Genomic DNA, 26,193 nt, shown 5'->3' on the forward strand with positions numbered 1-26,193 from the left:
ACTTCTTCAAATAAATCAAACGACCAGCTGTTATTTGACCAGTTGAGAATGCTGTCATTGTTCAGGACCAGAAATCATTGCATTCACCAGGATTTCTGTTCAGGAAAGCACAGAAATCCATGATGAGCCCCCTTGGGGTGCGTAGTTCAGGCCCTGGGCCTGGGAGTTGGCTGATCCCAAGGCTTTAAAGATGAGAAAAAAAACTTGCCAAGGAACAGACAAGGGAAGATTGTGGTTTTGCTCTTGACAGGAGCAAATCTCCATTCATTCATGAAACATAGCAAAACAAATGAAACTTGCTTTGAGTGTATTCTTTAGGGTTCTGGGCTGAATAGATATGGTGTAAAAGAGAAAGTATACAGACACAGGAATCAAAAATGGGGGGACTGTAGAGAGCCACCCCCTGGGGAATCTCAGAAATGGGCAACAGCATTTGGAAGGATCACAAGCCAGGGACTTGAAGGTCTGAGACAATTTCATCTGGATGCCTTTGTGACATGTGAGTTCCTGTCCCCATGCGACCTTGAAGTCAGGGATTTTACACCCACATCATGTTGTTGATTCTCTTAGATGAAGTCATACGTGAGCCCTGGAGCAGTTTATTGCTCTCCATCTCTTTCTCTCATTAAAGCAACTGTCTCTTCCTCTCACCCTAGCAGTGCAATTTTTTCTGTAGTCGGAAGCATCTTTTTATTCAGGGTTTCAAGGACTTTGGCCATTGAGGCTCTGAGCAAGTCCTAGCTCTATAAACCTCACAGTCCTGACTTGTAGAATGATAGATGCGAGAAGGAAAAAGTTGAGTTAATTATCTCTTAGATCCCTTTCAAATTTAAATTCACTGAATCTCACAGTATGAATCTTTTGTGCATCTTAAGTCCCACTTGGACTCACTCTTATGACAAAATAACTTTAACTGTAAAAATAAAAGAATCAGGGATTTTTTAAAATAGAAGTTATGTCTTTAGTGGTAGTTTCTCCATTAAGAACAATCAGTAACTTAACATGCACTCATTTTGTTAGTTATAATAAGGATTTTTTCTAAAGCTAAGAGGAACCAGACAGATGGTGTTGATGCATAATTTTTTAGCTCTGTCTTTTCCTAATCGTATGAGCATTCTCTTATTTGTGTCTCTGTCTGCCTGTCACATTATGTTAGATCACTATGAGTCAAAACAAAATGATACTCATCTCTGTATCCTCCTAAAGCTAGGAGACCATGCAACATGCAAAGTGAACCTGGAACAGAGTTGTTCAATTGAACTGAAAATTGCATTGAATCAAAAATTTTAAATGATTGCTTTGTATTGTGATACACATGGTTATGCTGTGGGAATAAAATCATCCACAAATCTCGGTGGTTGAATGCAACAGAGGACCTTTTATCCCTTGTCAAAGCAAAGTCATCTGTAGGATGGGTGAGAGTTAGGCAGAAAGATATCTGTGCTCCACGCAGCCACTCAAGAACTCGGGCTGAGGATCTCCCTGCTCCCAACTTTTGTACCACCTCAAACACAAGGCATCTTCAGACAAAAGACTGAAAAATTTCTCAAGAGCTTTTTCCTGCCTTCTGCACACACTTCATTGACTAGGACTAATCACACGACACTAGAAGAGTTTGGGGAGTGTGGGCTCCCATCCCTGTAGGCAAGAAAAGTGCCACCAAAATCGAGAGTCACTAATAGCATCCACCACATGCTTTACTCAACTGCTCTAATAGTTTGGAAATAATGGGTGTCTTTGACAATCTTAGAACAGCTATGATCTCTCCCCCAAGGAGAAAACACATGTATGCAAAAACTTACTAAATATTTTGCACAATGTTCAGCTTTCTCATGCACTTTAAACCCCATTCGCTTGTATTCTATGGATCCCCAGAGCCAGGTTATGGATCCTTTGCTGAATCCACAGGCATGTTTGGTACCTGGCAACAAGCTAACAGATGAAACAAATACATGACCAGGGTTCTGTTTTAATTTTACATTTCAACAGCCTATTCATTTACTTAGTTATTTGTTTTTGTCAGATCAGACATCATGTAAAATACATGACCCATGGATGTTCCTCTGTGTTTGTTTTTACCAGGAAAAATTCGAGGGTCTGTTCCGGACTTATGATGACTGCGTGACGTTCCAGCTATTTAAGAGTTTCAGACGTGTCCGGATAAACTTCAGCAACCCCAAATCTGCAGCCCGGGCCAGGATAGAGCTTCATGAAACCCAGTTCAGAGGGAAGAAATTAAAACTCTACTTTGCACAGGTAAGGTAATTTTTACCAAAGTTAATCTCCTTGCCCTACAGTATTTCTTGCCTTTTAAACAATGTAATGGAACTCTTTTCTACTTTCAGATTGGTTTGTAGTCTATAATTAGTCCACAGAGAAATAGCCTGTATCATGATTCCCCGGCTGGGCCAGCACAGAGGTTTAGAAAACAGGCTCTGAGGACTGACCATCTGGGCTCTCACCCGGATCATTGTATCACTTCACTGGGTCTCAGTTTTCTCACCTATGAAATGAGGATGGTTATATATACCCCAGACTGTTATTATGAGGATTAAATAAATTATTGGGTATTGAACTGCCTAGCATTCGGTAAATGCCTAAAAAATGCCAGCTAATAGTTGTAAAGAATGCTCTAATCACAACCACCCCTAACCTTCCTGGCAAGGTTATAATTAAAACTTGAATTTTAAGACAGTTTTAGTGGACTGTATACCTTTTCAGTGATTCACATTCAGGATAAAAGGTACAAACATAAGGGAATTAATTTTGTGTTTTACTTAATCCAAAATCATATTCTAGCTCTTCCAAAAGTGAGTGGGTAATTCTCACTCAGTGTGCACGCAGTGGACAACCAGCGGCCATATGCTCCATCAGTAAATATTTTGATCTGTCTCTTATTGGTCAGTGAACATTGTTTCCACCTGTGGACTCTATGAGGTGGCACAGAGCAAAGAACATAGACGTTGCCTCTTTGTAGGGCTGAAGAACATTCCATTTGATATATACCCCACATTTCCCTCCTCCATCACCTGTCAGTGGACATTTAGGCTGGTTCCCTATCTGGCTGTCGTGAGCAGGGCTGCGGTGAACGTGGGGGTGCCAGTACTTCTTCAAGAGCCTGGTTTTCATTCTTTTGGGTAAATACCTGGAAGTGGAATCCATAGATCATATTGTGGTTCTATTTGAAGTTTTTTGAAGAACCACCAAACATGTACAAGAATTCCAATTTTTCCAAATTCTTTCCAACACTTGTGTCTTTGTTTTGTTTTTGTTTTTTTTAAAGATTTTATTTATTTATCTTTAGAGAGGAAGGAGAGAGGGATAGAAATATCAGTGTATGGTTGCCTCTTGTGTGTCCCCTGCTGGGAACGGGCCTGCAACCCAGGCATGTGCCCTGACTGGGAATCGAACCATGGTTGCTTGGTTCCCAGGCCCGCGCTCAATCCACTGAGCTACACCAGCCAGGGCTTTTGTTTTTGGTTTTGATATTTTTTTAAATAGCCATCCTGACAGGTGTGAGGTGATATCTCATTGTGCTTTTGAGTTACCTTTCCCTGATAATGAATAAACTGAGCATTTTTCATATATATATTGGCCATTTGTATGTCTTCTTTGAAGAAATGTCTACTGAAGTCTTTACACCACTTTTTAATCATCAGTTTTTGTTTGTTAGTTTTTACTATTGAGTTATAGGAGTTCTTTATATATTTGGGGAGTAGCTCCTTATCCTATACATGGTTTGCAAATACTTTCTTCCAACCTGTAGATTACCATTTCACTTTGTTGTTTACCTTCTGTTCAGAATACTCACTTTGATATAGTCCCACTTGTTCATTTTTGTTTTTGTTCCCTGTTTTTCTTTTGGTGTCATATCCATAAAATCATTGCCAAGGCCAATATCATGAAGATTTTTCCCCTATATTTTCTTCTAGGAGTTTTACAGTTTCATATCTTACATGTTAAGTCCCTAATTCACTTAAATTAATTTTTGTGTATAGTGTAAGATAAGGATCCAGTTTCATCCTCTTACATGTTAACATCAGTTTTCCCCACACCATTGTTCAAGAGAGCATCCTTTCCTGATTGTGTATTCTTGACACCATTGCTGAAGATCAGATGACCCTCTATATGTGGTTATATTTCTGAGCTTCTATTCTGTTCTAGTGTTCCCTGTGTCTGTTTTAATGGCAGTACCATACTATTTTGATTACTATAGCTTTAAAATATATTTTTATTTTATTTTATTTAGATTTTATTTATTTATTTTTAGAGAGAGGGGAAGGGAAGAAGAAAGAGAGGGAGAGAAACATCAATGTGTGGTTGTCTCTCATGTGCCTCTTACTGGGGACCTGGCTTGCAACCCAGGCATGTGCCCTGACTGGGAATTGAACAACCCTTTGGTTCGCAGTCTATACTCAATCCATTGAGCTATACCAGCCAGGGCTAAATATATTTTTAGACTAGAAAGTGTGATATTATTTCTCTCAAGATTGATTTGGCTCTTTGATGTCTTTCATGGTTCTATATGAATTTTAGAATTATTTTTTTCTATTTCTGTAAAAAAAATCACTGGGATTTTGAGAAGGATCACACTGAATCTGTAGATTACTTTAGGTAATGGGGATATTCTGCAATATGTGACGGCATGGGTGAACCTCGAGGACATTAGCTAAGTGAAATAAGATGGCCACAGAAAGACAAATATCGCATGATTCCATTTACATGAAGTAACTAAAATAGTCAAATTCATAGAACCAAAATGTGGAATGGTGATAGCCAGGGTAGGGGAGAGGGAAATGGACAGTTACTGATCAACAAGCACAGGGTTCCTGTCAGGCGAGGTGAGGGAGCTCTGGGGGCCTGCCGTGCAGCGTTGCGCCGACCGCCCGCAGCCGTGCGTTGTGCATTGGGGGTGGTGTTAAGAGGTTAGGCCTCGTGTTAAGTGCTCTCACCACAGTGAAATAAATTAAAAACTACAAAAGGAAAGGAACTTAGACTGTGGACTCAGACCCTTGTTCAAAACTCACACTGCTAATAACGTGTGGGTTATTAGCACGTTATTAGATAAGAGAAACCTCAGTTTCCTTATCAGTTAAAACCCCACCGTTTCCTTAAAAAGTTTAGCATAGAGCTACCAACTGACCCAGCAATTCCAGATAAATACTGCTATTTATCAAAGAAAATTGAAAATTGGTGTCAAATATATCACACATGTGTTCATAGCAGTATTACTCAAAATAGACAAAAGGTAGAAACAACCCAAATGTCCATCAGTGAGTGAACAGGTAAGCAAATCGTGGTCTATTCATCCAAGGACACATTATTTGGTCATAAAAAGGAATGAAATAGCAATGCATGCAACGACATGGAAGAACCTTGAACACATGCTAACTAAAAGAAGCCAGATACAAAAGGTCACATATTCTATTATTCCACTTGCATGACATGATCAGAATAGGCAAATGCACAGAGGTAGAAATCATATTGATGCTTGCCATGCTTTGCCTGGAGATGAAATGTAACTGGGTATAGGTTTTCCTTTGCAGTGATAAAAATGTTTTGGATACAGATAGAAATGGTGGTTGCAAACATTGGGAATGTACCAAATGCCACTGAATTACTTCAAACTGATTAATTTCATATTATATGAATTTCACCTCAAGGAGGGAGGAAGGAAGGAAGGAAGGAAGGAAGGAAGGAAGGAAGGAAGGAAGGAAGGAAGGAAGGAAGGAAGGAAGGATTTAGGGTATATCTGGGGTGGATCTGGGAACGTCAGTATCAGCCTCACATGGGAACTTGTTAGCAACGCAAATTCTTGGGCCCCATCCCAGAACTACTGAGTCAGAAACCCCAGAGTGGGGCTCAGTGATCTGTATTTTGCTAAGCTTTCCAGGCAATTCTGCTCACTAAAGGTTAAGAGACACTGTTTTATTATATTTGAGCACATGGTGGGTGCTAAGGAATAATTATTAAGGCTAAAAGTAGACTCTGCACCTTAGTGTACCAATGTGGTGCATCTGAGCGGTGATGAATCATGTGTCTTCATTTCTGTTCTGTTTAAAAGGTTCAGACTCCAGAGACAGACGGAGACAAACTGCATCTGGCCCCACCACAGCCGGCCAAACAGTTTCTCATCTCACCCCCTGCGTCTCCTCCTGTAGGCTGGCAGCCCATCAATGATGCCACCCCAGTCCTCAACTACGACCTCCTCTATGCCGTGGCCAAACTAGGACCAGGTAAGTTCTGGGCCCTTTTAAAAATAAACATGTGTCAGCAACCTAGAAAAGCCAAATGAGATTAACAGCCTTGAAATCCTGGGTTCATGGTCACATCTGCATTTCTAATGGATTTATTGCTGTACGTGGACAATGAGAGGCATGAGGAATGAGACTGCAGCATCGGACTTTGTAGCTATTTGAAAGCAACTCGGGAACCAGTTCTAAAATGTGGCATCTGGATTGCAGTGGAGACAGTTTAAGATTGGAAAAAAAACTACTTAATTCTTCTGGGATTTCTCTCTATACAACAGTAAAGTTATTTCCTCAGAACAAGCAACATGACCTCTAGCAGCTGGTGTGAGGCTACTATGCTGTGTGACTTTTATTGCTGTCACAGTTGGGCCCAGGAACCCTCTGCTACAAGATAGTCTGATTGCCAAAGTGAAGCTTCCAGATCCCTAAGAAGTTGGTCACAGTAGCTTCAAACTTTAGAAAAATCCTACGGTCACTTTGTTCCAATGTTGGGATATGTATCTCGAATTCACTCATTTTCAGTGCAGCATAGTATTCCATTGGGTGAATAAACTATCACTCTTTATGCATCCATTCTCTGGTTGATGGACATTTAGATTGTTTCCAGTTTCTTGCCATTACAATTAAATCTACAATTGACATTCTCATGCATATCTCCTGTCCACTTTCCCCAAATGTTCTTGTTTTATACCTAGAAGTGATATCGTCCTCAATTTCAGCAGATATTGCCACCTTGCACTCCAGAGTATGTTCCTGTATTGTAGCAGGTGATGGAATGGTGGAGGGGCGCAGCCAGTGGCAACTGAGGTTTTAGGCACAATGGATCCCAAGGGAAGTAATGGCATTGCGACTGCTCCATTTTCCAGTAGTTCTCCCGGTGTGAGTGGGACTTTAAGTATGTAACCCCAGTGCCATGACTGCACCCCAACAGATTCTAATTTCATTGATTTGGATCAAGTCCAGGCATAAGAACTTTGTAAAAAGTTTCCTAGTTGATACTGATGTACAGATCAGTTCAAGAACCACCAGTAGCCAAATGCCAAATGCCAGGGATGATAAATTTCTAAGCTCTGTTCCTTAGTGTGGACAGAAAAACACTGGGACCAGAACCACCCACCCCAGAAACTACAGTTTTCATCATCACACATATTGGTTCTTATATACACTGAATTTTGAGAAACCAGTGAATTAGAGCCACCCATGGTCCTGTTTTGCCCAGTACTGAGGGGTTCCTGGGTACTTTCGATGCTAAAACCAGGAAACTGACAGGCAAAGCAGGAAGAGCTGGTCGCACCCTATGGGATCCTCAAATTAGCATGAGGCTAATTTGATTAATAAGCACTCTCTGCAAGAGAATTACTGGCTGTCCGACATGTGGCCTAAAAGTTAAATTATGGGGCTCTCAAGAGCAAGCTCTTTAAGGGTTTCTGTGAAATCACCATCCAGTCACTCAGCTCTGGGGCCTTTAAAATGGCCATTGTTTTCCCTCAAAGAGCCATTGTGAGAAGCAGGAGGTGTCTAACTAAGATGTGCAGATGAAAAAAGCAGGAAGATAATAAGAGAGATATTTGTCAAGCGTGATTTCCTGGAAAGTCTGACTCACATACAGGAATCCTGAATGTATGCACTCCCCATCCAAAGAGAGCCGTGTCTGTGATATGCGAACATGTCAAGTATAAAAGTTGAGTCTGCTCAAGTCCAGCCTTGCAGAGCCATTTCCCCTGGTAATTCAGGATTCTTCAGAAACAGGCAAGCACAGCCCCCAAAATGGACCAATCAGAGCCGAGTTCCTTGTTTGACTCCTGTGCACAGTTATGAGCAAGAACACATTTGAACACTTTGTGCAGTTGATCTGAAGGTCAACAAATGGAGCCCTTTGTAGAATCACTAAGGTCTTGGCTAGAGGAACAAGGAGTCACTGGCCAACTTCTATTTTACAGTAGGGAAAACCGGAGGCCCGGGGGCGGGGAGAAGTGACCTGCAATGACAGGGCTTCCAATGCTGCGCTCCTCCTGCCGCAGTCTGGAAAGGAGGCCCAGCCGAGTCAGACTTTCTGACCAGCCAAGCCCAGGGGCGTCTTGTGTGCTCACTTGGAGCTGGTAATTCAATGACTTCAGATCATTTTTTATCCAGAATGGGAAGGGAAATTCATATGTAGTTCATGTTCACAAAGCTTGATGCAAAGGCAAGATAAAGCCAAGTCTCAGACACCTCACAGCTAATGGAGCTACATCCAGCTGTGGAGGGCACTTCCAGGGACCAGGGACTGACAGAGGCAGAAGGGATGGATGCAACGGGAATTCCACCTCTGAAGGGATGCACCCCAGCCTGGCACGAAGGAGGGAGGAAGAAGAATGAAATGGTCTTAAGGAGGCAGAGAAAAAACAGAATTGTTTTTTTTTTTAAGAATTGTGCATAACTTGTCAACAGTGATAAAAATGCACTAATTGTGCTACTCACCTATGAGCCTCACCGTTCCTATACTGTCTACCATCCCGAAGTGCCCTGCTGTGCAATCAACAGAGATAGAAACTCTCCCATTTTACAGATTGGAACACTGAGCTGTAGAAAGGTGAACGAACCAGCTGGTTGGTGGCAGAGGCTAATGCCAAACCCAGCTCTTCTGACTCCCCATTTGGCCAGATCCAGGGACCGGTTAAGGACACCGGCTGCCTTGGTGAAATTTAGGCCCCTGTGCTCCGACATGGGCAAACTTTCATCCTGCCCCTGAACTGACAGTTATCTGTGACTCCAGGAAGCCTAACCCAGGGTCTGGTGAGTGTGCAAACGAAGGCTTGTGCACTACGTGTGCAAGAGCGAATCTCACAGGTTTCCTGCTTTTTAAGGTTGACTAACATTGCGTCCCATGGAACAGCTGTCATTTGGACGAATTCCCTGGGGTAGCTTTTTCTCCATCCCTTGACGGTAACCTGAGACTGTTTCTCTTGATTTAGTCATCCATTTGCCCTTTTCCTGTGTCCTTGAAGCTTCTCACCCCATGAAGATGAATGATTAGTATCCAGTGATCAAGTTGAAAATATCAGAGAGCTCTATCAGAGGCCTGGGCCTCTGGCAGCTGTTTCAGCTGCAACAATGAGAGAGCCTCCTCCCCACCCGCCTCTCTGTTCCCCACCCAGGGGCCACCAAGGTGAGGAGTCACACCTGCAGTCTCCTCGTGGCACTTTCTACAACACTCACTTCTCCTTATGGTAGTTTTTCATCATTTAAGTTACCATCTTCCCTGCTTTTTGAGGGGAGATATGTTTTACTCATTTTGGTATTCCCAGTGCCTGATGGCACCTTGCACAGAGCAGATGCTCAATCCATATTGAATGCCCTGGCTGAGTGGCTCCATTAGTTGGAGTGTCGTCCTGAACACCAGAGGGTTGCGGGTTCTACCTCCAGTCAGGGTGCGTAAAGAAGGGAAGCAGTGGGTGTTTCTCTCTCACATCAACATTTCTCTCTCATATCAACGTCTCTCTCTCTCTCTGTCTTTATCTATCTATCTATCTATCTGTCTATCTCTGTCTCTCTCCCTTTCTCTTCCTGCCCCTCCTTTCCTCTCTCTCTAAGATCAATAAACATATCCTCAGGTGAGGATTTAAAAACAAATATTGAATAAGTGAATAGATGGAGCTATTACCCTGCCTAGAGATAATTTCTTTACTGGGGAATTTTTGCTTTCTTATAGCTTTAGCCAAATCGAGCCAGGCAGCACTACATTAATGTTTTTGTCCAATGAGGGGACTTCTAGCATTTCAATTTTTAAAAAATAATGATTTAGCAAAATTCATGTTTAATCCTTTGGCAGAATCATTTCAGTACCAAAGTATAATGTGTTCTGTGTGCAGGGATGACTGCCTCGGCCCCAGGAGCACAGAGATGGACCAGAATGAAAGCAGAGACAGCCATTCAAACAGCTGAAGGAGTGGGGGTTTGCTTGGGGGGAATGACTAATAGCACTGAATTGACAGAGGAGATGCAGAAATCGGAAGGTGCTGACAAACTAAGTGTAAGGAAAGAGCATCTGGGGCTAGGACCCAGGGCTGGGGTCCAGACCGCTTTGGCAAACTGCTGGCTTGTGGAGCTTTACTCTCTCAAGCTGTTAATGGCATGCCTTATTAAGACCCTTTCATGGAAGAAAGTTGAGGACGAGGACACAGGACTCGGCTTAGACAAGCAGGGCCAAACAGCATCCCTGTTCTTTAAGAAAGGAACATTGGTGGCCATCGTCCAAAACGCCCTGGGACTTCTAGAGAGGCTCTTGAGACAAGCATGGAGAGGACAGGGCGATTTCCAAGGAACCTGGATCAACCCACACCTGCGGATTGCCTTTGAAATCCTTAACAGGATTACAGTGTGAGGCCAGAGCCCCCTAACACTGAGGCATCTCTCAGTTCTGTGTATCAGAGAGAAAAACTTTATATTCTGGAAAATATCCCCATGATCGTATGTTCTGTTTTGGATCCAGAAAGTAAATAAACAGGTAAGTTAGAGAAAAAAATTAAATAGAAACGATGACTAAAACTTTATATAGGGCTTACTGGGTGTCAGGCACTGTTCTAAACATGTTATTATATTATCACATTTTTTAAAGATTTTATTTGTTTATCTTTAGAGGGGAAGGGAAGGAGAGAGGGAGAGAAATATCAATGTATGGTTGCCTCTCGTGCATCCCCTGCTGGGAACTGGCCTGCAACCCAGGCATGTGCCCTGACTGGGAATTGAACTGTGATCCTTTGGTTCACCAGCCCGCACTCAATCTACTGAGCTATACTAGCCAGGGCTATATTATAACATTTAATGCCCAAAGCAACTCTTTGAGACAAGCATTGCTATTTTCTTCATTTATTCAGCTGGGGAATGTGAGGCACAGAGTGGTTAAGTAATTTGCCCAAGGCTGCACAGCTGGTAGGTTAAAATGTGCTCCTCTGCCACTGGCCAGAAGCAGAAGGGATTGATCATGCCACCACCCTCGCCCCAGGGAGTAAAAAGTTTGAGAAGCAGGGGAGATTTCTTGAAGAATAAAATTAATTTATCCTGAAAAAATTCAAGATTATTGTAAAAGGAAATTTAAAAAATACAAAACACCTTATCCATTTGGTTCCCGCACATTTCACTTCTCTGCTCATTGGCACCCCACCACACACCCTGCAGCAGCTCGAGTGTCCTCTCTTAACCAGTGAGGCGAGTGGATCAGACAGAACCTGTCTTCCTCCTCTCTGTTTAAAGCACAATCATCACCTCTATAACACAGAAGCTTTTACATTTGTATTAGGCCCCCCTGGTGAATTCGGAGAAGCCATCATTCAACAATGACCTAGGCAGAATAAGATGGGCTTTGACCAGGGGGAGAAAGAACAGAATGTTTATGTCAGTTTATTGTTTAATACCCATTGTTCCTGAGTCCAGAGAGAGTACAGTGCTGTGTTCTTTCTGAATGTAAAACAAAATAGGAAAAACAAAAACCCGACCCAGCAAAAGAGCTTATCTCCACCAATCAGCAAAAATGGCAAAATAGAGATGTAGGCTGCACTGAATGGGCGGTAGATCAGAGGCGGGCGTGAAATGCCAGTCTTTGTTCAGCTCGCTAGGACAGTTCTGGAAGGTCATGTTCATTGTCACTGAAAATGCCTGCAGGGAGCGATATGAAAAGTCATTGTCTAGTCCCTTTTTTCTGCCTGCTATTTTTAGCTCTTGTTAGGGAAATCAATTTTAGTTAACTGCAGAGGACGGCTTAAAGAGGTGTCCGAGTTTCAAGTTATGTACCTCTGCTATATCTAGGGTTTTTTCCCAAATTCTTCTCCATCAAAACACGTCATAGTAAAGTGATTTTGCCAGTTTGCTGCTTGGTATATGTAGTGTGTTCTCTAAATGGGAAATATGTTTCATTAATCCATGTAACTTATCAGGCTTATTGATTCAAAGGGAGCAAAAATTTCAGTTTGAAAATATATGTGAACACCTATATTTTGGGTGCATGTCAGGTAACTACTGTAAAAGCCTTAATTCTTGTTGAACAATTACTATTTTCTGATCAGGAATATGAAAAGCAGCTAAAACGCCAGTCTCCAGTCCTGCAGTTAGTGCAGTCTCTTCCGGTCATTCCTCACCCACGGGGCACAGACTTGTGAGCCTGGAACACATGCTCTTATTTTCCATCTCCTTTCAATGAATTTTTCCTGGAAAAAATGTTAAGTGGATTTTCAAAAATGTGAAATGGATTTTCTCTTTCAATTATCTTCAATCACTATTGAGTATCTATATAAAATGCTTCCTTTTTTTAAATTCACAGGTAAAACATGCACATTGTAGAAAAAATAGAAAACACAACCAAAGCTATTCCCTCAGCCTGGCCCTGATACTGGGAAAGGTAGAACAGAGTGACCGTCCCCAAGGCGGAACCTCGTGACTCTGTGACCAAGCACACAAAGAGCTTGGTGGACAGACAGCTCTTTCTTCTCATATGTTGGCTACTTTCCCCTCACCCCAGGTAGACGGGCCTCACCTCACAAGCTTTAGAGAGCCCTTGTTTCGGGTCAACATTGACCTTCCCAGTCCTTCTCCCTCCCTGGTTTCCTTAGCCATTCTCGCCCTTACCTTTCTTCTAGGGCTCCACCTCTCTGCTGGGACCACTAATTCAGGTCTGCAGTCCATCAGTTGTCCCACAAAGTACTTTAGATCCTAAGGAGCTAAGGAGGGAATGAAGACAAATGGCCACCCTAATCCAGTCTTAGAGGAAACCCCCCAGAAGATAACCCCATTTTCTTTAGTTGAAATAGAGCACCACTTACAACAAAACCACAGAAGTATTCTCTCTCTCCCCCCCACCTTCCTCCCTCCCTCCACTCTCGCTCTCTCCCACACCTTCATCTTACCAAGAATCCCTCCTTTTTTCCTACTTCAATGTGGGGAAGGACCAAGGATATAGGACAAGAAGAAAGACTTCACTCATTCACGTCAATAGTATTTTCTCATTATAGGAAAATACTACACCTGCTGAAGCAGGGAAGTCAATGGTATGTACCATCTGAACCTTATTCCTAAACATCAGAGCCAATGTAGTGACTGTGCTTTGACCTCCACAGACCTCAGTTGGAGCCCTGGCTTCACCACTTGTTTGTGGTGACCTTGACCAATGCACTTCACCCATCAAGGTCTTTTTGGTAATGGTAATTATTTGACGATTTGCAAGGTCATCTTGAGGATGGAATAATTAATACATGTGAAGCACTTAGTTGGCCCAGGGGTTGGCACAGAGACACTGTCACATTCATGGCGGTGGTCACGGTCCTCTGAGCAGTACAGATGTGCAGGGCTTCCTCAGACAGATGTTCCCTCTGCCATCGTGTGAATTAAGGAAGGCAGAGCTGTCGGAGGAGTGTCTACCAGCCAGAAAGAACAATATGCAGGTGGTGATGAGTGTTATTTAAATGTGCCTGTTCTCTGAACTGCCAGTGAAAGGTTTGGGGTGGTCTATGCTTCGCTTCATCCTCTTTGGCCCACCCGGGCATGGAGGACGCTCTTTGACAGAAACAGAAGGTGCACAGAGGAAAAGGCATAGAATGCTAAGGAGTGATGACCCCACCCGCACGTACAGCCCCACCAAAATTAAATATGGGCTCAGGGAAACCCAAAGGAGTTAGAGAGGAAAACATTTGCAAAGGACTTCCCTCCCTGGAATCCTGCAAGATTTCTTTTAGTACTAAATCACTCTGCCCAATTCTACTTAGAAATAAGTTCTTTCTCCACTCTCATATTGAAGTTGTGATATTAAGTTCCTAATAAATCCATCTTTCCTGAAATATCTCCCCTTTTTACTTTTTTCTGTCGCTGTAAATGAAGCTCCAACAAAAGGAGAGGTACTTCTCTTGATTTAGGATGAATGAGTAGAACTCAGGATGTGAGTTTGAATCCAGACTCAACTTTTGAGTAGCTACATGACCTTGAGAAAGTTTCCTAACTTCTCTAGGCCTCCGTGTCCTCAAGAGTAAAATCAGATTGGTGTGAGCATCAAAAAATGTAATCTATATATATCCATATGTCTATCCCTGGACGTAGTAAATGCTCAGTGTGTGTTACCCATTTAATATAACTTGGTTTTCAAACTGTATCATATTCTCCTATTAAAATATAAGTGCCTATTTTAACCTCTTAACTCAGTGTTTCTCAACATGGTATTTTGGATCTGACTGCCCTACATATTGCATTACATTTAGCATCCTCAGGCATCGCCTACTAAAATGCCAGTTCCCACACTCAACACAGTCCCTATGACAAAAGAAATCCTTATCATATTTTCAGATACCACTGGGGGTGTTTGAGAACCGCACTAATTACACTTCAGTGGTGTTTATTAGGTGGTTCTCAAATGTGACAGAGACACAGAGGCAAGGACTGTCCTGTAAGGAGCCAGAGGTACCAGCGTGGAGCAAAGAGGGGAAAAGAGGAGGACACTACAAAGAAGTGTCACCTGCTGCCCTCCCCCTTCCCAGACACACACACACACACACACACACACACACACACACACACTCCCTGTTTCCTTCCCTTTGGGCAGGGCTCAAAAGGACAGCTCATCTCTGCTCTGTGCATTGTTGCTGAGGCAGTTCAGCAGGGAACTGGCCAATCAGCTCTCAGGATGGTTTGCTCACATGGCTGGCAGGTGGGATGTGGCTGTTGGCTGCGAGATCAGAAAGGCTGCGGGTCAGGCGCCCTGGTGCCTCTCCATCTGAGCCCTTCATGGGCTGCTCGGAGTGAGCAGGAGCGAGCATACTGACAGAATAATGTGGAAGTGCGTGGCATTTTGTGACCTGAGTCACACTGGTTACTACCACTATGCGGTATCAGCCAAGGCAGCATAAAGGCCTGCCAGGTCCGAGGAGAGAGGGCGCAGCGAGGGCAGTCCTTCAATAAACTGAGGAGTGGCAAGGTTATTGAAGAGCACTGTGGGCAGGACGTGGTATGACTGTCTGCACAAAACAGGCATAAGCTGCTACAACCCGTGACTTTCCCAGGTTGAAAATTCACCTTTAATATGAAAGATAATAAACTTAAAGCAAGAAGGAAACATAGAGGGTCTTTTTTCAGAGCCCAAAGTCCCTATAAGAGATATGGATTAACTTTGTCTAATGGACAGTCCTTTTCTTTTTATAGTTTATTAAATGCTGTCTTCTGACAAGATTCATTGCTTGAAGATCATGCCTAGAAAAACTAGCGATTGGCCAAACAAAACGAGGCAGGATGCAAAAGGATTAAACACTGCTCCTTTAGCTAGAGAACAAATATTCACTGAAAATACGAGTTGCCATGAAAATGTATTAAAAGTAAAGGATGAAATGAGGCTCCCCTTCAGTAGAGTCTCTTGCACAATAGGAAAACAGTGGGAGTAACGAGGTGGTGATGAGCGGCACAGCCTCTGAAGTCAGATAAGGTTGGACTGAATCTGATTGAATCCAGGCTCTCCCATTTACTACCTGGGTGATCTCACTTTCCTCCTGTATGAATCAGACATTATAAACCCCACGGGACAGAACTGCCGTCGTAATTAAATATCTACTATTTATGTGCAGTACTTAAGAGCTGGGTCTGGCATTTGGCAAGTGCTCCATAAGTAGTTTGTTACGTTTAAGGCAGATGGGAAGTCTCTCTGGCCTAGCACTGATAGCCCACTGAAAATGAGGGAAATGCCACCCTTTGATAGTTTTCAGCGTGGCTGAAAAGCTAAAACTTACACGTGTAACTATAGGAGAAAAATTCACATGTGCGTATGTACTAAATATGACACAAGTAGATCATAAACCGTTGAGCTTGATGCCTCCGTAGATCAATAACATGTTTACTGAGCACTTACATACACCTTAAATTGCAGCAGTCACAAAAGAAGTTCAAGTCCTGGCTTCCGTGGTTTGAAACATCACCAGATAAAACAATGAATAATAGAAAAGGTGATCTAATCAAGCATTATAAATGAGTGGTTCGTACTATCTCAGAAAGAGAAAATCAGAGTTCTCATTAAAAAGGCAACTTGGAAATGGGTAGGAAGAAAGAAGAAAAAGGAGAGGAACTTACCAATAAGGAGAGAAAGGGATAGTGGTCAAGGGGGAAAGGATCATTCACTTTTGAGGATCAGAATCAATGCCACCCGCTGTTACTTGGGACCCAGCGAGTCATCGTCCACCCCTCACTTCTGTTTCCAACCGGGGCTCCACTGTGTCAAAGCGCTTTGCAGTTAGTCAGCTGCTTCTCTAACTATTGCGTAGTGTGACCGGACTAGTTCATCATGCTGAAAACCAGAATTTAGTTTGGAGGGCAGCACCTGACCATAGCATCACCTTAAATAATCATATCATGCATTTTGGGGAGGCTGTATAAAGTATTTGACACCTAGGTCTCTGTTTTGTAGTATCCCAAGGATGTGGTGGTCATTCCCATTTAACAGATGAGGAAACTAAGGTGTGAAAATGTAGACACTGATGTAGACACTCTCAGTGGTGTGACACTGAGAGTCACATAACTAGCAAGTGAAAAGGTGAAGCTTCCGAGTGGCCTGAGGAAGTTTATTCTGGCAGGGAGGTTACTTCCTGTGGTGAGGAAACCAGCTGAGACTTCTCTGCGTGATTGGAGGTGAGCGGTGGACACAGCGCGTGGAGGGAGCTCATGAGAACTCTTTCAAAACGATATTCAGCAATGCTCTTTGGCTTAGTTACAGTGGGTGAAAGAAAGGGCGAATTCAAGGATGATCACCTGTAAGGAATTGCATCTAGGAGGCTCTAAGACGAATGGGACAGCTGGGAAGTGAACACAGATTGTCAGGGAGAAGGCATCGTTCTACTTTAGATATGCGAGTTTGGAAAAGAGTAGGAGGCCCAGGGGGAGATCTCAGTGCGTCAAGTGTGAGATCAGGCCTGAGTATGCACACAGCTTCTCAGAGGGACAGGAATGGGGGGCTCGTGTTGTTGCAGGGAACGAATCTTCCAAGAAGAACGGCAGTAACGCTGGGAAATGACGCAAACCTTCATCATATGCCTGCTGAACGTTGCTGCATTTTGAAAGCCTCCAGGGTAGGGGTTACATCTATTCCTGGGAAAAGTCATGTAAGGACTTATTCTGGGAGGTGCTGAATTTTTAGGAAGGCTTCTCTTGCCCTCCATCACAAAAGTTTTCTTATGAGGAATATGAACAGTCTCCATTCTGCTTGGCTACACATAAATATAGTACTTTGTGTATTATCAGCTCACTCTTAACATAGCTGCATTATGCTGATTTTTGTAAACCATGCATAATGATACTGGTTACTGTAGAAAGAATTCAGGAAGGGCCAACTCATGGACCATCCGTCAAAGATAATGTGATGGAAAACTTCCTGGGCAACTGGGACCAACGATCACCAACGCATTTCTCTGTAATTGTGCCAGAACATGTCACGGTGTCCTCCAGCCACCTCATCAGCACAGGGACTCAACCCCCCCCCAGGACAGGATGCAGCCCATGGCCACCTCCACTTCCTCCAGACGTGCAGGAACACAGACTTCATCTGCAACCTGTCTCCATCCACTCAAGAAAAGAGGAGACAGAACTTTAGCATCTATTTTTGTCCTCAGCCAAGCCTATATCAATTCCAAAGGCCTGAATGACAATTTAACTTTGACCGCATGCTAGAGGACTTTGCATTTGTGCATTTGGGAATTTGTTTCATGGGGGTGGCTAGAAAACCCTGACCAGTGCGACTTCTGGGGACTTTTGAGCCTGGCCTGCTTCCTGCTCGCAGGGGAAAGGACAGTTCGAATACAGACTGAAGGAGTGGCAGTGTGCTGGCTGAAACTGCTTTCTCTTCACAAGAAATGCTGCTGAGTGGCCCTGCCCACTGTACTGGGACGTAACCTGCCCACCCTGTGAACACGAGGCACCATTGGCTCCTTGACCCCCACTGAGCCCAGTCGGTCCCAATGCAGGCTGGTAGCATCGGCATCAGCCCTCATGGTACAGGAGGACTGTGCTGAAGACCAAAGGGAGAGAGAGGCCAAAACAAGAGAAATTCAATCCAGCCAGACCAGAGCTATTTCATACTTTGTGGGCTCTCAACAGCTGTTTAGCTTTCCTGGATTTCGATAGTAAGAACCTTTCCAAAAATAGAACAGTGAAATGTCAGAATTAACGGAGTCATGGCAATAAAATATGTCTACTACCAGGCTGATCTGACACTGGCCCCTTGGTGTGAAAGTTGTCCTGCACAGGGTGACCCCCACAGGGTGCCCTGCATGGTGTGCTTGCCCCTCTCACACTCTGAGTGGGCCCCAGCACCCCCAGACTGAGGGGAAGGCACCCACTTTTGAAGAGTAAACACACCTCAACTAGAAGGATCTGTAAGGAATGTTCTTTATCCAAGCCAGGGCAAGCCAATGGTTTGATCAAAAGACTAGATTCTTAATGTATATTTTACTGCTACTTTAAAAAAAAAGATAACTTCTTACCAACAGATGAGGAAAGGGGCAGGATGTCTGGTCAGCCCCCTGGCCAGGGTCCCCGTGTCACCCCCTTATGCCCGGGTCCCACATTCGCCACGCCTGCCCTGCCGTGACTGACTTTTCTTCATCCCCGCCTCTAAGGACAAGAGACTGCTGCTCCTTCTTCCCTGCGTCACAACCAGCAGAGCCATAAAGGACACTTCCTCGGCCCCCTGTGTTTCTTCAAAAGGCACTTCTCCCAGTGTGTGAACTTGGAAGAAATTCTACCCACAGAAACAAGAGCCACCTCATTGGATTACTCAGACATCACTTCCTCCTCCATGTCTTGTTTGAGTCTCCCATTCAGAACTGCAAAGTGCTCCCCAAGGAAAGAGAAAATGGAAGAAACCTTGGATTCAGTGAACTCAGTCACCATCTGCTGTGCAACTTTTCAAGACGTCCTCTTCTCCCAGAAAAAAATGAGAACATCACAGCTTAATTAGCTCTGATGGCCGGGGTGGCTGCCGGGCTGACCTGGACTCCCTGCTTCTTTTCCTTTGTTCGTCCTCGGCACCCCTCCCTGCACTGCCCTCTGCCTGCACTGTTACCATTTTCCAATGAAAAATCATGAAGCTTCGTGGAGGACCGGAGGGGGCGCAATCCGGCACGCCAGTGCCCTTCCGGACCCCAGCCTCCTGCCTGCCACACAAAGCCCGGTGACCGTGGAGCACCTGGGGATGCGGGGCACCAGTGCAGAGGCCACTAAGTCAGAATTTGCAGGGTTCATCCTCCTACTGGAAAACTCTGTCTTTAACAGGAAGCCGTCAGGTGTTTGAGAAGAACTGCTCAAAGGGGCCGCCAGCCAGCCGGCCCACCCCTGGCCCAGAGCCTTTTACGCACCTCTCAGAAAGAGCCGGTTCCTGTGGGCTCCTCTCCTTAGCAATTTCTGAAATGGTTCTTCTACCTCGGGATTTTGACAAGAATGACAAGATGCTTTAAGGAGAACAGAACCAACATTTAAATGGGCTATAGGTAGCATCTATATGTATACCACAGCTGCAAGGATATGTAATATAACTTCAGAGTGGACGACAGGGCCGTGAGGCTGTGCCAGCGATTCCTGTTCTCCAGGGGACAAGCGAAGTGTAGCAGAAGTGGTCCGGCCACTAGAGCTGCTTCCTGGTGTTGCCTGGTACCCTGTTTGTGCCGCTGTCCTCCCCTGACTCTGAACTGGTCCACTTCAGCTCATTTATGTCAGAGATTCAATACTTGTTGACACAACTCTCTCCACCTACAAATTCACCAGATCTGGACTTCAAATAATAGAATTTGTATGAGCCATGCGTCTGTGGCTCTGGTTAGCTCTGTCTTTCTTTGCTGCTGGCAATTCGCAGGGGAATGCTGGAGGTGCGATGCTCCATGTTTGTGAAATATGTGCTCCCTCACCCAGGAAAGCCTTGCTCTACAGCCAGGATATGGAGGGGGACTCTTCACAGAAAGAGGGCGCTCGTAGCAGCGTGAGGCTGCACTGCTTTTCTAGGACTGCCATAACCAAGTACCACAAACAGGGAGGCTTAATCCACCAAACCTGATGGACTCCGCCTCTGGAGGTTGGAAGTCTGATGTCAAGCTGTTGACAGGTCCATGATCCCTGCTGAAGGTGCTAGGGAAGGACCGACTCCAGCCTCTCCTCTGGCTTCTGGCTCCTGGCCTGTGGCAGTGCGAGGCGCTCTCCCCCTTGTGGGCCCGAGAACTGTTTTCCCCTTTTTATAAGGATATCGGCCATTTAAAATATTTTATTTATTTATCTTTAGAGGGGAAGGGAAGGAGAGAGGGAGAGAAACATCAATGTATGGTTGTCTTTCATGCGTCCCCTGCTGGGAACTGGCCTGCAGGGAACTGGTCTGCAACCCAGGCATGTGCCCTGACTGGGAATCGAACCGCGATTGTCTGGTTCACAGGCCCGTGATCAATCCACTGAGCTACACCAGCCAGGGCTGGATATCGGCCATTTTAAAACAGGGCCCCCCCTAATGGCCTCATTTCGACTTAATCATCTGCAAAGACCCTAATTCCAAATAGGTCACATTAATAGGTCCTAAGAATTAGAATTTCAACATCTTTTTTGAGGAGAGCAGGGGGCATAATTCAGCCCGTAACAGTAGCTGACTCAGAATGTTTAAATCCTTCCTAGCGTGACTCAGAAGAGCTTTAACACTTATTGCATGATCAGTGTTCCTCATTCGCCAATGTCAGCACCCAGAATTTAACACTGTCCTCTGCCAGAGGCTGCTGTTCTCACCCAGGTGTGCACAGCAGCACATATATCTTACCCTAGGCCTGGAACTGACAATACTTGCTTAGTGGCCCAGAGGGGGCACTCTCCACTGCAGACTGAGGATGACAAGCAAGCTTCCAGGATGGGGTGGTGTCTGGCAGTGATCCCGGAGGGGAGACAGGACTCAGGGAGTCTCAGAGAGAGGTGGGGCTCTGCCAAGTAAAAGTTGTCGGATTGGTGGGTATAACACGTGGCTGTCACGAGTACGGGCCAGCAGGTAAACCAATTTGACCAAAGCAAATAGGGAATTGATGGAGGTAATGTTGGAAGAGATTGAGGAGATTATACCGAGTCTTCTATCCTAGTCTAAAAAATTAGGACTGGATCTTAGTGAGGCCCGGGGACCCACTGAACAGAAATATGCCTGGGAGACATGGCTTATAGATTTTTCTTTTGATCCATGAAGGAAGGAAAGGATAGGATGTCAGGAGAAGATTAGGAGGAGCAGTCACAAGCATGCAGAGTGAGAATGCCTCTCTTCCTGCTCCACCACCCCGGGGTCTCCCTGTCTTTCAGACCTGGGTCAAACGTTACCTCCACTAGGCAGCCTTTCAGAGTTACTTGCTCCTTACAGTTTGGTACCATAGTCCTTGACATATATTGCCAGCCAGCACCTACGTGGAAACTTGTGACACTTCCTGTGTCCACATGCCACCACTGGGCTGTGCTCTTGTGAAAGGCACAACTTGTTTTATTGTACTTTGTAGCCTTTTTGGCTAGCCATGGGCCAGAACTTGGGAGATGCTCAGTCAGTACCTCCTGAAGTGAAAAAAGAAAGAATCCAATTGGCTGACAGCAATTAGATTGTAAGGTAAGCAAGTTAAGAATGGTAGACTTTTAGGACTGAAAAAGACCTTGACAGTCACCTAACTCAGTTCCCCAATAACTGTGACAAACCCCAAACGAGCAGTGATCCTGCCTCACCACCTGTTCCATCCTGGGGCAGCTCTTGCTGAAAGACATTTCCAGCCGGAGAACGTAGACACCACCTTATCCAAAAGGTGAAGACATGAAGTGATTGGTTCGAGGTGACTCCAAAATTAGCAGCAATGCTGGCAAATCAAAGAGAAACCCACAACTCACTGACAGGCCTATCCAGGCCTCGCCACAATCCTATGGAGTGAAGGCATTGGCATTTTGATGTTTAAGTCGAGGACCTAAGGCTAAGAGAGGTTCAGTGGCCTCTTCAGTGTTGTACAGTTGACAGGTGGCAGGTCTGGGACACAGTGGCAGGTAGATTGCGTTCCATTCCCCAGTGCCCCGAAATGCCCCTGGATAAGATCCCAGATCTCCTGAGACCATAACTTCTTCTCACTTCCTAAGAAAACCTCCCCAAGAATCTGTTTCTCACTCCCACTTTTCTTGCTTTTCAGGAGAGAAGTATGAGCTCCACGCAGGGACTGAGTCCACCCCAAGCGTCGTCGTGCACGTGTGTGACAGTGACATCGAGGAGGAAGAGGACCCAAAGACTTCCCCAAAGCCAAAAATCATCCAGACCCGGCGTCCCGGCCCGCCACCCTCGCCCTCCGTGTCCAACTGAGCTCGCCGCTCCGCCTCGACCATAATATCCGTCTCCTCTTTATCACGCTTTCCCCCTCCTGTTGTTTGTTGAAAAAAATTTGCCTTTAAATCACTGGGTGTTCGGTTGTTTGAGATTCCTCCCTTGTAATCAAGCCTCTCAGACAAAAGGGCTAGGAAAGGTGATATGTTTCCTGATCACATCATACCCATCAAGTGTAATCCATTATTTAGCTAGAAGGTTCTAGGGAAGACAAAGTAGTATTTTCTTATTAAACAATCAGCACAGCCTATATCTTCATTCTCTCGTGGTGATCCAAGCCAGAGACATCAGTGACAAATAGCACCTGTGTTGTTTGTGAGCTGTTTCGGTCCCAGTCCTGATGTGTGTGTGTGTGTGTTGTTTATTCCTGGCCACTTAAGTAGGACCATAATTAAACTTGACTTTGACTGCATGAGATATCCCTATCCGGTCTCACTCAGTCCTCTGCATCCCGACATTCCCAGGACATGCATGATCACCAGCATTTATTTTCATGATTTGAGGATGTACTATTGACTCACAGATTGTCAGCATCCACCCATGTCCTTTGTAGATTAGGAAAATTATCAGCATCGTCCAGCTCAACAAGTCTGGGTGTATTCACTACCCTGAGTCAATACTTCATAGCTCTATCAAAATTCCTGGAGGCAAAATTGAGCTTGGCCCCAAAGATATTCCTCAGTAGATTTTGAAGACCACTTCCATATAGAACTTTCCCAGCCTCGTTGGGGAGGCTTGTCCAGGATGATAGAGACTGATTTCAGACAAACCTATTTATTACAGAAGTTTCATGGTGTCTGAACGATTGTTTTTTCTCTTTGTATATTTGTACAAATGTTTCAGCTGTGCTTTTAAAATCTGGATGTTTTTTATTTAGTGATTGCTCAGCCATTTGCTGCTTCAAAGCATAATATGTGCATTGCTTATGAATGCATTCATATACTAATACTGATAATCAGATAATATTACAGTCTATTATGGATAATGCTGAATTTTGAAAGGGCACAAAACTTCTCATGCCAGTGTATCAATGATTAGCCAACATCTTTGCCATCAAGACGAGTTGTTTTCAAATAAAGATGCTAATGTCAGTTGTAGACAATTCGGAAGCCAAATCTCCAGCATGTAGCAGCTGCTGAGCATATTAAAAGGTGAAGGATGGTAGGTAAATGTATGTCAACACTACTCATGCAGCGCCCGTATAGCCCAGAAACCTATTTGTTTTCGTCACATGTGATTTTTCTATTTCTCTAGCCCAAAGTGCATTACAGAACATACACCGATAGAACCATTACCTTCTGCTACATGTGCCAGGCCCGGTCTACTCCCGCACTTTAATGAATTACTTTAGATGCAAATGCCAATTACGACGACGGAGTGGGGAAATACTTTCATTACCCAAGGCTCAGAAAAACGCGCGAGAACAATAACACAGCCAACTGATAGAAGGATTGTTGTGGTTTTTGACTAAGGTGTATGTTAGTTTTATCAGAAACTTAAGACATAGAGACTGATCACTCAGAAATTGAAGTCCGTTCTACTGTGAATATAGCAATATTGTACTGGACACAGTATAGGTGAAACTGAGGACAGCATTGCTTGTAAAGTCCCGAGTTTTCATAAGAAAAATGAAGCCTCCTCTTAAACATAAAATCTGAGGAGTGTGTAATAAGAATGTGCTTTGACTTTCCTTTGCTGTGCAGGTTTTCGGTGTTTCCCTGCCTACTGAGATCAGACGCACTAGTGGGGAGATGTCGCCCTCTAGTGGGAGACACGCCACCCTCCGCTGGTGAGACGGACGGAGCAGGGCCTCTGTCGGCCATTTCATTCTGAATCTTCCCAGTCATCTGCCGGTTGACTTTTTAAACTACTCAGAATTTTCAGAATGCAGGTTTGAAAGAAAATCTGGTTGAGAGAACATATTTGGAAATGGCTTTTCAGTGTTTAAAAACACGTACATCAGGCACTTCCAACCAAACTTAGTATAAAAGTTGAAACGACCAGTCCGTGTAGCCATAAAATAACAGCTCAGTGGAGTGTGTGAGCTAAAGGGTTAGTTTTAGTGAACTTGACAGCAAAGTGTCCATGTGAGTCGGTCTCCTACGAAGCAATTCTCTCACGGGATTGGGCTTCGGGAGGGAGAAGAGGGACTTTTCGCAGGAGGTGGGAAGCGGTTCAGAGGAAGCTCCTAGCACTGTGCAAGTCAGAACTGCCTCAGCATTTCCATGACGCACATTATGCAAACCTCTTTAGCACTATTTTAAGTTTGAAGAGTTTAAATATGGGGGGAGGGGGTGATTTCCACCAACTGAATCATTTGTGCACGTGTATAGCTCAAAGAGCTTCTACTTCAAATATACCTGGTGAATGACTCTGTCCGTGTGGTTGATTCCTTGCCGTCTGCGGAGCCGACCGTGTGGGGGGTGATCCTGGAGGGGTGATTGTGCCCAAGGGCGGCGTCCCCTCGCCTCGCCACCCTCGGAGGAGACAGGCTCACCTGAGCTTTCCCGGGTGTGCGTACACGGTGAAACTGGTCGGCCACGGCCTCTTGAAGGAGGAGGACTTGGGACAGGGCCCGGCGGGCGGGCGCGTTGGGCTCTGATCCGGGAGGGGGGACAGCCGGTTTGTCCTCATCTTTGCACTTTCTTGGTCCGAAAGGCTAGCTCAAGTGTACTACGGCCCTCAAGACCCAAAGTAGGCAAAATGCCAGGTAGAATACAAAAAAAAAAACCCCACAATCATAAAAAAGGGGTACATTGTATTTTATTAAAATTAAGAGAATTCGTTCATCAGATGACACTATTGTGAGAAAGGAAAGCCACAGCCTGGGAAAATATAGATATTTGCACTACATATAGGTGTTAAATAACTCATATCCAAAATGTACAACAAATAAGCAAAAATCTCCTCCATATCAATAAGATTTAAAGGCAAGTACTTTATTTTTTTGATGGTCAAAATACTTAAATAGACACATCATATATATTGGCAATTTATGCACACACACTCATACCTGAAATACCCATATGGCCCATACACATTATAAAGTGTTCAACATCATTTCTCATCAGAGAAAGGCAAATCAAAATCTCAAAGGGGTACACCACACACCCATCGGAATGACTGGAATTGTGTATGGGGACATATAAAGTGCTGGTGACAACAGGCAGCGAGGCAGAGTACTGGCTGATGCCACCACCTTAGAGTACTGGAAATATCCACCAAGGCTAAGCAAACACTTACCTCTCTGGGAGCCACTCCCTCCAGGGTATACACTCAGCAGACACGAGTTTTCACATCTGCCAAAGCACAGGCACAACAATATCCCCCCCCACCCGCAGCGCTGCTTAGAGTAGCCAGCAGCAGGGTGCAACCTATATGTCCTTCAACTGCAGAATGTGTAAACGAGCACTGGTACATCACACAAAGGACATTACAGAGTAATAAAAACACAAGTTACTGAGACATAGAACAACATGGATGGATCTTAAAATCATTCTTTTGAGCAAAAAAATAAAAAAGACGTGAAAGAGTACATGATGTGTGACTCCACTTCTGATGGTAAGAAATAGCCCTGACCAACGCTGACAGAAATAA

The 26,193-nt window shown here is 44.4% G+C and overlaps 1 protein-coding gene across 2 annotated transcripts in view; it reads left to right on the top strand.

The window, feature by feature from the left end:
* The window catches only part of RCAN2 (regulator of calcineurin 2), a 267,043-nt gene extending 242,075 nt beyond the window's left edge, over positions 1-24,968 (top strand). For both annotated transcript variants that reach the window (XM_037142570.2, XM_037142572.2), the window contains 3 exons: positions 2,083-2,256; positions 6,065-6,236; positions 22,409-24,968. In XM_037142570.2, the coding sequence (XP_036998465.2) occupies positions 2,083-2,256; positions 6,065-6,236; positions 22,409-22,575 (513 nt within the window). In that variant the 3' untranslated portion in view covers positions 22,576-24,968. The remainder of the gene's footprint in view (positions 1-2,082; positions 2,257-6,064; positions 6,237-22,408) is intronic.
* The last annotated feature ends 1,225 nt before the right edge of the window (positions 24,969-26,193 follow it).

The sequence above is a fragment of the Artibeus jamaicensis genome, unplaced genomic scaffold (assembly GCF_021234435.1).
Source record: "Artibeus jamaicensis isolate MK-2021 breed Jamaican fruit bat unplaced genomic scaffold, CSHL_Jam_final contig_484, whole genome shotgun sequence".
Taxonomy (NCBI): domain Eukaryota; kingdom Metazoa; phylum Chordata; class Mammalia; order Chiroptera; family Phyllostomidae; genus Artibeus; species Artibeus jamaicensis.